The following is a 13,283-nucleotide window of genomic DNA, read 5'->3' as shown; positions in this document are numbered from 1 at the left end:
GTACTTTCTTCAGGTTCTGTAATAATGATTTTAATTGCAGTAGACTGCCGACTATTCGGCCTAAAGTGGCAGAAAGGCAGGCCAAATAAGGAAAAAAACGGATAAGGTCATAGTTCTATAACTTCCACTTCCTGACATACTGTAACGGACTTATTAAAAACAGTTAATTTAAAGGAGCAAAAGAAAGGACATTCTTTTCATATCATACTTATAAATAGACATTATGCGATTTAGATGAGCTACTGTAGTGGCATTTTGTATTGTCACCTATAATATATTGGTTAAGTGTTGCTGTCATCTGTAAGAGTCGACGTAATTTATTGCAACTACTGCCCATCAAAATTTTGTGTCCGAACGATTTGCTTATGGAAGTGATTATATAGTGTTTCAAAATTAGATTATGGAATAATAATGTGGATTTGTAAAATGAAGTTATTGGAGAATCAACCACTGACCGTATGTAGAATTAATTATCGGTATTATTATATTTGTAGATTTACTTCCGTTTGACATTCATTCTAAAATAGTTCCATTCGGCATGTGGTCGGTTACTGATTGCCCAATGAACTTCGTAATTTATTTAGTGTTATGTATATATCCGTATAGAAATTATTTTGAAATTTTTAGATTTAAATTTAAACTTTGAAAATTTGAATATTTTGGTCTTAATTTTGCCACTTTTATGCAATCATTAAAATGTCTAACTGCGGGGCATACAAAATTTCATTTCCCTTTCTGATTATTAGAACATATGAAATTTTAAGAAATATATTGCTATTCACTTTTAATTCTTCTTTTCATAAATTGTTCTATTTTTGAAAGGTATGTGTAAGTCCAAATCCAGTATTTTCCTTGCAATAAACGGCTGATTAATGCCTTATCTAATCTCTAGTGCTGGTAGCACCTAATGAGTCTCTTTACGTTACAACACCCATACCATTAAAAATACACTATTTATACCAAAACCCGCTGTTATTTTCCTTGGCAAAATCGAACTTTTATGAAGGCGTTAAATGACCAATTAATTTTTTAAAAAATATATTCCTAATTTTTTTAAAGAGATTTTCTTAACTAGGACTGATAGCCTCCTACCCAGATAACCGAGAGTCTACTGTATATATGAACAGCTCGGGGGAAGACAATGATATGTCACATTTTTTAACTTTCGAGTAGACTGGAAAAGAAATTTCAACATTCCCATGCGATGATATGCAATGACGTATACCAAACAAGTTTCCTTTGCCTTCTGGAGGTATATTTTCGAAATTAAACTACCTACATACTGTTCTCTGGTCAGATCTCAACCTATTTCACCTTTTAACTCAATTTCGCCGGAAGTGGCGCTTACCATTGTTCTCCCGCGAGAATCTCATATATGGTTAAGGAATTTGTGACTTTCGTAATGGGTTAACACCGCACGCAGTGGGCTTTTCCTTTGTTCGTATCCTTATTATTTTACTATTTATTTTGTCATTATTTACTTGCATTTCTCATCGCTTCCTTTAACTTCTATGGCGTACGTTTCGGATATAATTTTTAAGATATCATTATGAGTATTCATTATTCCAATAATAATTATCAGTTCAATGGTACAATAACAATAAATAATTAAAGAATTGTATTCGAGAAAAGATATTTATTTGAAATTAAATGCACAAAGTCTACACATTGAATTACTCCGTAAACTTGCACATTTTAGCTTACAAAGAAACAGATGCAAAATTTCACTGTTTATTTCTTTCTGTTGTTATCATCACAACGCCATAATGTTTATTCTCTACAAGAAGAAAATCCATTTCAGCAAAGACTTTTTTTATTAATACATATATATAACATGTTTTCTTAACATTTTTCAAACTACAAAAGTATCAAATTATAAAAAATCCACAAATAAATAAATACATTAATGTATGGACTTATAACGTATATGCTACTTTGAAAAATAGTAAAAATATAACACAGTCAATAAAAATCAATTATATTTAAAGAAAACTCGGATTCTTTCTCCAACACAAACAAATTTTTCCACAATAAATGTAACACAAATGCATAAACTCTTATCTCATGATGCATTCTTAAAAATAAAACTTTTACAATCGTCATTTGTGTGTGGTTTACAACATCAAGTTTAACAATCGCCTTATTGTAAATTCACATCTCTACTACGAAAATATTCACTTGTAAGACATTTTTGTTTCTTATTCTCGAAGACTCAACAATGCTACTTATACAATAACAACTAACAAACAAAAACTCTTGAGCTAAAATTCTTCGAGTACTGAAATATTGAATAGTAATTAAGAATTAAAACTGACTTGTATAATTTGTTATTCAAATCTATTCTACTGAAATGAAATATTACGTGGATCTCAACTGAATTGTTGAGTTCGAAAACCAGTCATCTCCTTTGAAACTAATTTGAGAGGAGAGACAAAGAAAACTAGATTAGTCAATATGCATCTGACATATAGGGTTGTTTCCATTTTTGGATCGTAAAATATGGCAGTTTCTACGGTCCAAAAATGAAAACAGCTCTATTAGTTTCAATGGAGATGACTGGTTTTCGAACTCAATGGTTCAGTTATAGAAATATTAAATGTTGTGCTCTTTAAAATGCTGAGATGGGTATTAAATATTAAATTAACTACAAAAATTTTTACATAGTGCATATTGATCGAAGTGATAATATAATAGTAATTTTGACAGGACACTGACTCTTCCATAAAATTCATTATCAATATTTGATCTTATTCTGTTTCTTGTTTCACCTTGTATCATTCACAGTACAGTAATTAAATAAACAATCTCAAATATCAGAAATGTACAAAGAAAAGAAAATGTGTGATTTATTGATGAAACAAAGTTGTTACTATATTCAAAGCAAAATCGTTACGACGTTGAAACTCTTCTGTGAGTTAAGAAAAAAGAAGTCGCAAACGAACTATTTTCGTAATTCATCTGCTATGAAAATATTCTGTACTTACCACACTTAATATTGTAAATAATATTTGCATTATTATAAATGTATTTCCATTACTCAATGACTAGCTTCATTCGAAGTAAATTATTAAATGATAAAATAAAATAAACATCATTAGCAATTTCTGCCATATTCTTTAAATCAGATCAAAATAGTAATACTTCGAAGGAATGAAACTTTACATGCTAGTTTCAATAAATAATAATAATAATCTAAAGAGAAAATAGCACAACCAACAACAAATAAATAATGTCATTATATCGTATTAGCCTTTCGGCCTATTACAAAGGTATAAAAATAGACTGCACAATATGTATAATCTAAACTCACTGATAAACAAAAACATTGATTATATATCGATAATAAAAAAAAATCAATCAATAATCTTTTAAATGTGTTTTCAACACATTTTTAAATACATATAATCATATTAGTGAATACTCTATAAAAATAGTTCTTCATTGGAGTTCATCGATTACAAAAAAATATTGTTTGTGAGCAAATTCACAATCGTTCGAATTACAGATCAACAAACAGAAATAATAAATATATATATCATCGATGTATAATCGAAAAATATATCATTAAAAACCAGTGAGTGAAATCAAATAAGGATATCTATATGTATACAATACACAAACACACAAGTATAATAAAGTGTGTACACTTATAAAAAAAGTGAAAAATAAGTCAGTACATTAAAGTACCTGAGAGCATGAAATCAACATTCTTGAACAACCTGTTCAACTGATTTCGTACAGCAGATACTTGTGAAGGATTATAGGCAAAGGAAGTTCTTGGACTCGGGCGGGTAATTTGTTTCCAAGATGGCGCCGTAGAAAAAGTCTTGCTTGGTGTCTTAAAGGAAGAGGCTGGCTTGCCAGCTGCAATAAGATTTGTTTCTGCTCTGGAGATAACAGAGATGATCTTCTAATCATGTACAGATCAAAACTTTCAGCTGCTTCCAGAAGCGCTATGAATAAATTGGGGTATTTTATGAGATTCTGCAACGAGTTTAGTATGCCATGTGGATCTCTAAATTGTGTTTTCATCACAACCTGAAAATAAGTACGAATACAATATAGTTATGTCGTGAAAGCTGTTATTACCGTTATAATACACATACGTACATTGTTTAGTTAAGAAAGAAAAATTGAAGACAAGTTTGAGCAACAGCCCTGAATAGAAAACTAGTTTTGCACATGCTTTTCAAAACTTTAAAAACTCCTTACCATCAAATGCTTTTTAACATTGCTAATAGTTTTACAAGTAATTAAATATATAGAATCATATGCTCGTACAAATAAGTTTTATTGATTTAATTTCATTTTTATTTTTAACATAATACCTTACTTTAAACATAACGATGGCATAAAAAAATCTTCTTCTAATCATATTTAATTTCACTTCAAGTTTTAATTCTTTGTATTTCGAACTCAATCCGCCATCAGCAAGTACACGTGCAAGTGGAATCTAGGTAATCATCTTTCTTTTATGTCATCACTCTTATCATCATTTTTCTCATCCTCAACAAACTCATCCAATTTGCAATCGTCTTTGTTCCAACTTCGAACTTTTATTCAGTTGTCCTGAATCAAGGTTTATCTGAGTTTCAACACAATACTGACCTTTATGTATTCCTGTGGTAATAACGATCAATAATATTTAAAACAACAATTTTGTTCAACAATTGTAAAAATTGTTGATCATCATCAATAATAATAATAATAATAATAATAATAATAATAATAATAATAATAATAATAATAATAATAATAATAATAAGATAAACCTTCACTCAGGACAATTGAATAGGAGATAAGAGCAACTTGGGAATATCGACTGTAAGAAGGAGTATACTAAAAAATAGTGAGTGATAACTGTAATAATTATCTCGGTTTCATGAGAATATCCAAGCTGTGACGGTAGGCTATTAGTCAAGAAGGCCTGTTACACTTTAGACAACTTTAGTAATATGGGGTTGTATTCAATTTTATTCTTTATAATTATGCAATGTTACCTCATATTTAACTTCTTTACAAGGTTACGAAGTATTATATACTATAGTTTGTAAAGGTAAGTAAGAGAATATGTAAATTTTCAGCGAAATTTTCTAAAAATGTACCCTAAACACATTTTATTCAGTTTCAATTTGTAACCTAAAGAGGAGGAAGAGGAGTATGATAGGCATTTTCCTTTTCTAGAAAAATATCTTCAATTATTGTTTCCAGAACACATTCGTATCTGGAGAATTTTGTTGAAAATAGTATACTATTTCTCTCTCTGAATATATTATACTTCAAAAATTTTACATTTTCTTCTATCCAACGCTGATATTTGTTTATAAATACTTCCTAACATCAAGCACTGTAGAATTAGTTATCTAGCTCAATGTATCTTCACAGTTGTATTAAATTCTAGTCTGGATATTTGTTAAAATATATAACCAACGTCTCTAAAACTGACGATCACGTTAAAATGATGATAATAGTGGAAAATGTTTCTTAGCCTACTATGTCTCAATAAATATGGCTTGATATGATAATAAATCTAAGGGTTTTCCACTTGTGAACTGACAAAATTTAATTAATTATCAAAGGAAGCGAAAAACTTACTACTTGGACCTTAAAAGTATGAGAGAACTTTTGTTAATTTGCTCAAAATGTGCTGTTAACCTCGGAATTGGATTAGATTTTTAAATGAAAATTAATTTATTCTTAAACACAGTTTGCTATATTCAAGTATTAATTATGCACTATTGAGGGAAGAGGTTTTTCAAAGTAGCCTAGTTAATTTTGGCACGATTTACTGTAATAGCTCGACTTGCCTTTACAACATAAAAACATATTGATCACATATAAATTAAATATAAATATAAATATATAATTATATAATATATAAATATATTATATAATATAAATATATAATGTAATCAATATATAACGAGAAAACAAAGTTTCTAAGGAAAAAAACAAATTTGGTAATTCACATCATAAAAGCCATAATTATTTAAAAAAAATAATATATTATATAAGTTTATAAAATACTGCATTTATCAGAAAGGTAAGCAGAAAATATCAAAATAATGACATCAGAAAATAAATGTGTTTAAACAGTTTATTTAACTGATTTCATATGGCAGGTTTTTCTGAAAGGTTAAAAACAAAGGAAGTTTTCTTGGCTGTTCCTAACTTGTTTTAAAGATGAAGCCACATTAAATATCTCATAGTATTTCAAAGAAACAAGATGGCCAGCTAACTTCAGTAGGATTTGTTTCTGTCCTGAAGAACTATAGTAGCTACAAATAAATAATCAAATTGTTCTACGAATTGCCTGCAACTATTCTTTCACTTCATGTATGCCAAACTTCTCCTTAAAAACAACTACGTCACAATTATGGATTTACAGATGTAAATTAACGGGCTTCCCAAACATCCTTAGAAACGTTCTCTATATTCACCTTTTATACAGCATTGTACGTATTTACAAATATTAAATTTTAAAATAAAATTTGTCTAATATTGTAGAGGGCATTTGAAGTATAATATAAAGATCTAAAGGAAAATGATATGGAATTTAATTTCTTCTCTGCATAAGAAAGGCAACGTTAGATCTAAAGGATTAGACCTAAATTTGAGTTGTGAGGCTGGCAATGCCAAAAACCTTTCATTTCGGAGATTTAATGATAAATAAAGGGAAATTATATATATATATATATATATATATTGCTTAACATATGATGTGCACGTGATTTTCTCACGAAAGAAATAATAGAAAATTATTTGTGGCTACCGTCAGTATATACGTTTCCAATACATATCCGGTTTTGCTTTTTCTAATTTTATCTTTGTCATTTGGCCAATGATCTACAATTAACAGGTTGACCAACAATACATACTAACGATGCTCAATACATGCTAACGATCTTCCAACAGCATCTATCGTTATAACAAAAGAATTGAACTTCTCTAACTGAATTTCTTCAAGAAAGTTTACTCAATTAATTGTCAGCTTGCAAGAAAGAACTTTCTCTGCAAATAAACATATATTTTTTCATTCAATTTGACTGAAAATTTGGTCTAAAAACTCGGACAGTAACTTTAGAATGGGAACAAGTCCATTTAATACAACCTTCAAGAAGTTAAAGAAAATGGTAAGTCTTCTGTAAGACATGCACGTCATAATAGATCACTTTATCGTATGATATACTTTCTCTAAGATTGCAACATCTGAATGAGTAATTAATCTGTTCTTCTTTAAAACTACAATAATCATCTTAATTGTTTATGGTCACAAGCAAGATAAAAAACTAGTTTATATGTAGAATCACTTAATAACCTAATAAGATGCATATTGAATATTACAAATAATGAAATCTTGTAAGTATCTGTAGTGTAATGTCGAAGGTTTTGTGAGTACAAGTTTGTCTCACAACTTGTCTTACATAACCTGTAAATGGACACTGGACATCAGAACAAATACAATAGGGAGGGATTTCCAATAATCTATTTTTACCGAGATTTAGCCCAGGTAAATTTCTAATCTTCTAATCTTCGCCCCTTTAGATTTATGGGCGAAGATTGGAAGAAGTTGATTCTTCATCTCCGACTTTGAACCAAAGGTATAACAGAAAGCAACACATTGTGATAATAGTGAAGTATATTAACTTCTCAAGTGGGTACTTTTAAAATGATTCATCGTTATGTTAGATGTCAACGAAATACAGAATAATATTATTTTTTCCCAGTTCCAGGAATGTTACCGATAGTGTGAGTCCACAAAGCAACTTAAAATTTCCTTAATGGACTTGTACTGAAGATGACAACAAGCTATAGTTGAAACGTATAAGGACAAGTTGAAGGTGCTTTGTTGAGTTCACTGTTTTTAATAGTCTACATGTGGTTATGAATTTCTGCTTACCCTTGCTCCATATCTTAGTAACAAGCTGACTACAGCAGCACACGGATCCTCGTTGGAAGCCAAGTACTCAGCGAGCACTGGACGCAGAGGAGGACCCTCGTCACTGTCAATCACAATGTTAGGATCAGCACCACACGACAGAAGCATATGCAGTAATTCCAACCGATTGGGAATGTTGTCTGCACACACCACATGTAAAGGAGTTCCTATGATCGGTGAACTAGAGTTCACGTTGGCTCCTGCAATGAAATTCATAAATTAATAAAATATATTGTCACCATGGTTTAATACCATATATTGTATATATATATATATAGAATCAATTGAAACTTGTAATTTGATCAATCTATTTTAAGCAATTGTTGAATAATGACTTGAATATATCAGTTGGTAAGTGATCTACAACTTTCTACCACTCACAATGAACAATTCTGTTAGTTACATATACCAAATAATATCACATAAATTAAATAGTATTTAGTATAGTAAATAGATAGTATACATCACTAATAGATATATTTTTGTATAATAGATAGAAATAGTATATAGTATTTAGTTTGATTTTTTAAGTATATGTGAGTGGTAGGATTGTTTGTTACTCAACATATCATGATTTAAGTTTCATTAAAAGTTAGCAATGGACTTTAAAAATATGTAAGTCAACCTATTGACTGACTTTTGTATTTGGAGCAAACGAGAAGGAGAACAAATGTGGCTCTCGAAATGAACTTGCTGGAACAAACACATTGGCACTGTAGTTAGTCATATCATTTACTTAAGAAAAATGTGTCAAAAGATTTCTGCATATAAACTACTTAGTTCTTTCAATTATTGATGTCGATTATCCATGGGCATCTTATTGCAATTCTAACTATTTATGGTTTTATTTAAATTTGTACTTACACCCTTTTGTGGATCACAAACTGTACGGTACTTATTAATTTTTAAAAAATAATGATTTATCTATTTTATCTATTGTATTATTGATTAATCTATTTTACTTCCAACTGATATAATATTCTTACAGACAGAAGAAGATTGTACGATTTTTAAGATTATTGTACAGTTAGCAACAAAAGTTCTTTCCATTTGGTAAAATTTATTTTGGAAATAACAGTAGTGTGGCTGTAACGTACATTACATTACTTTCTTTGTAATTTACTGAAGACCGTACTCAAATTTTCCTTCCATTCTGAAGTTATTTGCGAAACTAATTGCATCAAACTGAAATAACTTTTGGCGCTGACTGTACAAGTATAGGTTTTTAATTATCTAAGTAGTATAATTGCTATATTACTTCATGTTTAGATATTGATGAAAAACGTTTCATTTAATGAAGGTATTAATGTTGTAAAACATCAATGCAACAGTCCATTTATTCTACTTGTATTTTGTCAGTAACTTCATGTGTACAGTTTTCATTGATAGAGTAGTCATTTACGTCAATTTACATACAGCAGCGCTTCTGACTGGATGCTCTATGATGTCACAGTCTAGTGCTCATATTCTTAGTAAACTACATGAAGAGAGAAAAGAGAAAGACAGCAAACTTAGTGTTGATAGGAGACAATGGTGACAGGATTGTTCTGGCTTTTGTCGTATAATCCCGTTGCTACATCATATGTTGGCCAGTTGAAAATGAGTGATAAATATTTAATTTAAGGAGAATATAATTTATCGCGGGCTATTCAAAATACTATACAAATGCATCTTTTGTACATAAGTTATTGACAAGGACGTTTGAAATGGGAATTCACTCTTGCTAAGAAATGTAGCCATTGACTCCTGACTTATCAAGAAGAACTCACGAATACAAAATATTTACTCTCGTTTGAGTATACTATCTCAATTTTACTCACCTGCATCAATCAACAGTTTAACCAATTGCGGATCACCTTTGAGAATAGCAAGATCAAGAGGAGTTGGTTTCTGATAATCTGGTGAGAAGTTGACACGGGCTCCCTGTTTGATCAGAAGATTCACAGTCTCTATGTTTCCTGAGAGTACAGCATAATGAAGAACTGTTCTGTAATCATGGCGAGAGTCTGTCATAGCATTCACATCTGCTCCATAAGACAAGAGCAACAGCACTGAATCCATGCCCTGTAATAAAAAAAAGGAGTACATTCATTTCATTCATATACACTATTTTATTGAGACATTTACAAGGTAATACAATTTATGGTTACTTAAAAAATATATATATATCACAATATAATTTATGGAAATTTCTAGTAACCAAGATAATATTAGAAAGAAAGTTTTGTTTAATGAAAAATGATTTTTTTAGTTTAACTTCTCACGGTTATATCCTTTAGGCTAAGGGAGACGGGGGACCATGTGTACCAAATACACACGTGCTAGCCACTTGTGTAAAGGAAGGGGCAAAACTTTACTTCAATTTTGCCCAATATTGCTTTCTATTTTGTCCTCTTTTTTATCATTCTATTAGTATTTATATATTTTCAATTTTGCACATATTTTTCTTCAATTAGTGAGTATGAATACTTACGTTTTAACATGTTCCCAAGTCACATTCATAACATGTTGCAGTGCTGGTTTCATTTTAATAATTTAATTTTTCAATTATGGAACATAATTACTTACGTTTTAACATATTCCAATGCTGGTCTTATTTCAATAATATAATATGACAAGGAATTTCTGTTAAAATGTGTGATCAAGTACGAAGATGATATTTGAGCCAAACTAGCTTTTTCGCTAGTTAAAAAGTAATATATTAATAGATTGAATGGAAAGGTATTCAACAAACCTGGTAGTATGCAAATGTTTCAAGATATAATAAATATGGAACTACGTATAAATCTCTACTTATAGCTACTTCTTTGATAGTATTGTTACGTTAATTTATTTGGAAAGTACCATTAAGTAATACTAGAGCTGTTGCATAATCTTTGGATTTTGTGGTACTTTAAATATAAATGTAACGATATGTCTGAATGAAATACACATAGTCACTTCTACAAAGTATATAGTAATACTACTTATAGTATCGATTATTTGAACTTATTTTTTAAAAAAATTAAGAAGCTATTTGTCAATAATGCCATGTTCGCCAGTCTTCTTAACCAACATAATATCAAGGTAATACAGATATTTTATTGAGTCTTTATTTCTTCAGTGTTGCACGTAATAAATAGATATCTTCCTTGCTATTTACTTTCAAAATTATTGAATAAACAATAATAATAATAATAATAATAATAATAATAATAATAATAATAATAATAATAATAATAATAATACAAAGAATATATTTATAACAAAATTGAGAGTGGCAAATATCGAGCTGAATATTATATTGTATGATTGGTCCAAATAATATATCAAAAAGGCATACCTGTTTTTATTTAATGTTCAGTTTATATATCATCATTCAGCAATATCGCTGCACAATAAATACTTATACAGTTCCATGTTATTTTGAATGTAAAATACATGTTACAGTAAACTATAGATCACGATATAAACAAAATACTTATATAGTACTTTCAATGCAAACGAAAACAGAGTTATAGTAAGTACAAGTTATATTTTTAAAAAAAATATTAAAGAAATATTAACTTCCAGATTCTTCATATGGATGTTATGTTTGATAGTCCAATGTCTTATCCACCGTATTTATACTAAATGAGTTTATGTAGGAAACCTCACCCCACATCTTGCAATCTGAACATGAAGATTCTAAAGTCTAGAATATTAAGGACCATTGGACAGTTTTTGCATATATTGTCATTTAGATTTCATGATGAATCTTTTTTTATTTATTATTTTTATTTTGATAAAATTCAATTCCTGATCACAATGATTTTTCCTTGTTAGATTCCTAATATTCCTGCATAAATTAATAATATATAACGTTTATACAATTAAATATTCAGATGTTCAATGAAGCTTCTGAATAATAAACACAGTGGGACATCATTATTTATTCGTAAATGAGAGGTGTCCATTACAGAGAAGTTACACAAATGTAGATTACTCACAGACCACATCGAATTTGCATGCAGTATTCAGTAAATACATTATTATAGGTATAAATACGGGCTAATATAGAAATACTTCACTCAGCGTTCGAACTACTGGGGAAAATATTCCTCTGTAAAGAAACAAAAGTATCGCAGAGAAATGTGTTTATATGAGCGTGTACTGCGGAATATAATGCTTGTGTAATCATTTTTCCTTTAAGTACAAATCATACTTCTATAAAAATCCCTTACTTCGCTTACTGACTGCATTAAAAGTAAAAATAACCCAATAACAATATAACATTATTATTAAATACTACAAATGTAACAGAACTAACTAACCGCAACGGTTTATGAATTTCTTGGAGAAAAGCTTACAATATTTGTCTGCCGTGCAATATTGCGGACACTAGGTTTTAATCGAAGTTTGCTTATAACTGCTAGATCATATGAAATAATCAATTAAGATTTATTTTCAAATTGCAGAAAGTATTTTCTGTTTCAAACACGTAAGAATTGAGAATAGTTTCTCTCCGCTACGAAGAGATTTCTTAGATAAAGGACATAAAAGAAGATTGTCTGTGTTCATATCTGAGAGTGTCCGTAAAAGGAATGGTTATGTCACGTAATAATACATATATTTTTTTCCGGGACAGTAAAAGTCCACTCGTATTATGTATCCGCTATTGGGAAATATCCATTAAGGGAGGTTTTACTGTATTACTTCAAATGGAAGACATTCTATAAATATTCAGTTAAATTTATGAATTTTATGTGAAAAGTCAATTTGTGTTCAAATAATAAAACAGCTTGATACTGTAGAATGGGATCATTAAGAGATGTCTGGAAAATTTAAAACGGATTCTTAAGATATATTTGAAGCTTCTGGTGTTGTATCAGACGACATGTGAAAATTGTTAAGACAGGAATTTGTAAATGCACACAAAAGATATTTAAGTTTCAGTATGAGAATCCTCTGTGAATTACCTTGACATCGAAGGAACTCTCTCTGAATTAGTTCATAAATAGAAAGATTCAGCTTTACTCTCTCAATCATTTGTACGAGTTTTGCAGTTCAAGCGGTTCAAGTACATCTCATTTTAGTATTTTCTGTGGAACTCTCGGATTCGTCTGAAGACTTATATATATGTTTTTTTCTTAACATTTCCTACTCTACAAATTTTCCATATTAACCAGTTGTTCGTGTAAAGCAAAATTTTGAGAAATTGTACTTTAATCTCAACTGTTATTTTTAACCTGACACCGTTAAACTAATCCTCATTTTGATTATTTGTTATTGGCTTACTTAAACTCTATGCTTTTAACTAGAATACCTTTATCGACAATTAACTTTGCTTTTTTCTTCTTTTATTTCTCTCAGATTTTATGGTAAG

The 13,283-nt window shown here is 29.5% G+C and overlaps 1 protein-coding gene across 1 annotated transcript in view; it reads right to left on the bottom strand.

Moving 5' to 3' along the window:
* Positions 1-1,627: 1,627 nt before the first annotated feature.
* LOC145662656 (ankyrin repeat and SOCS box protein 16-like) overlaps positions 1,628-13,283 on the bottom strand; it is a 47,494-nt gene continuing 35,838 nt past the window's right edge. Inside the window, exons 3-5 of the mRNA XM_081728450.1 lie at positions 9,760-10,003; positions 7,901-8,139; positions 1,628-4,038 (exon numbers count right to left, since the gene is read on the bottom strand). Of these exons, the coding sequence (XP_081584576.1) occupies positions 3,724-4,038; positions 7,901-8,139; positions 9,760-10,003 (798 nt within the window). The 3' untranslated portion in view covers positions 1,628-3,723. The remainder of the gene's footprint in view (positions 4,039-7,900; positions 8,140-9,759; positions 10,004-13,283) is intronic.

The sequence above is a fragment of the Thermobia domestica genome, chromosome 10 (assembly GCF_964235325.1).
Source record: "Thermobia domestica chromosome 10, izTheDome1.hap1.1, whole genome shotgun sequence".
In the NCBI taxonomy this organism is placed as follows: Eukaryota; Metazoa; Arthropoda; class Insecta; order Zygentoma; family Lepismatidae; genus Thermobia; species Thermobia domestica.
The sequence above is the reverse complement of the archived record's forward strand: the minus strand, read 5'-3'. Positions and strand labels throughout refer to the sequence as shown.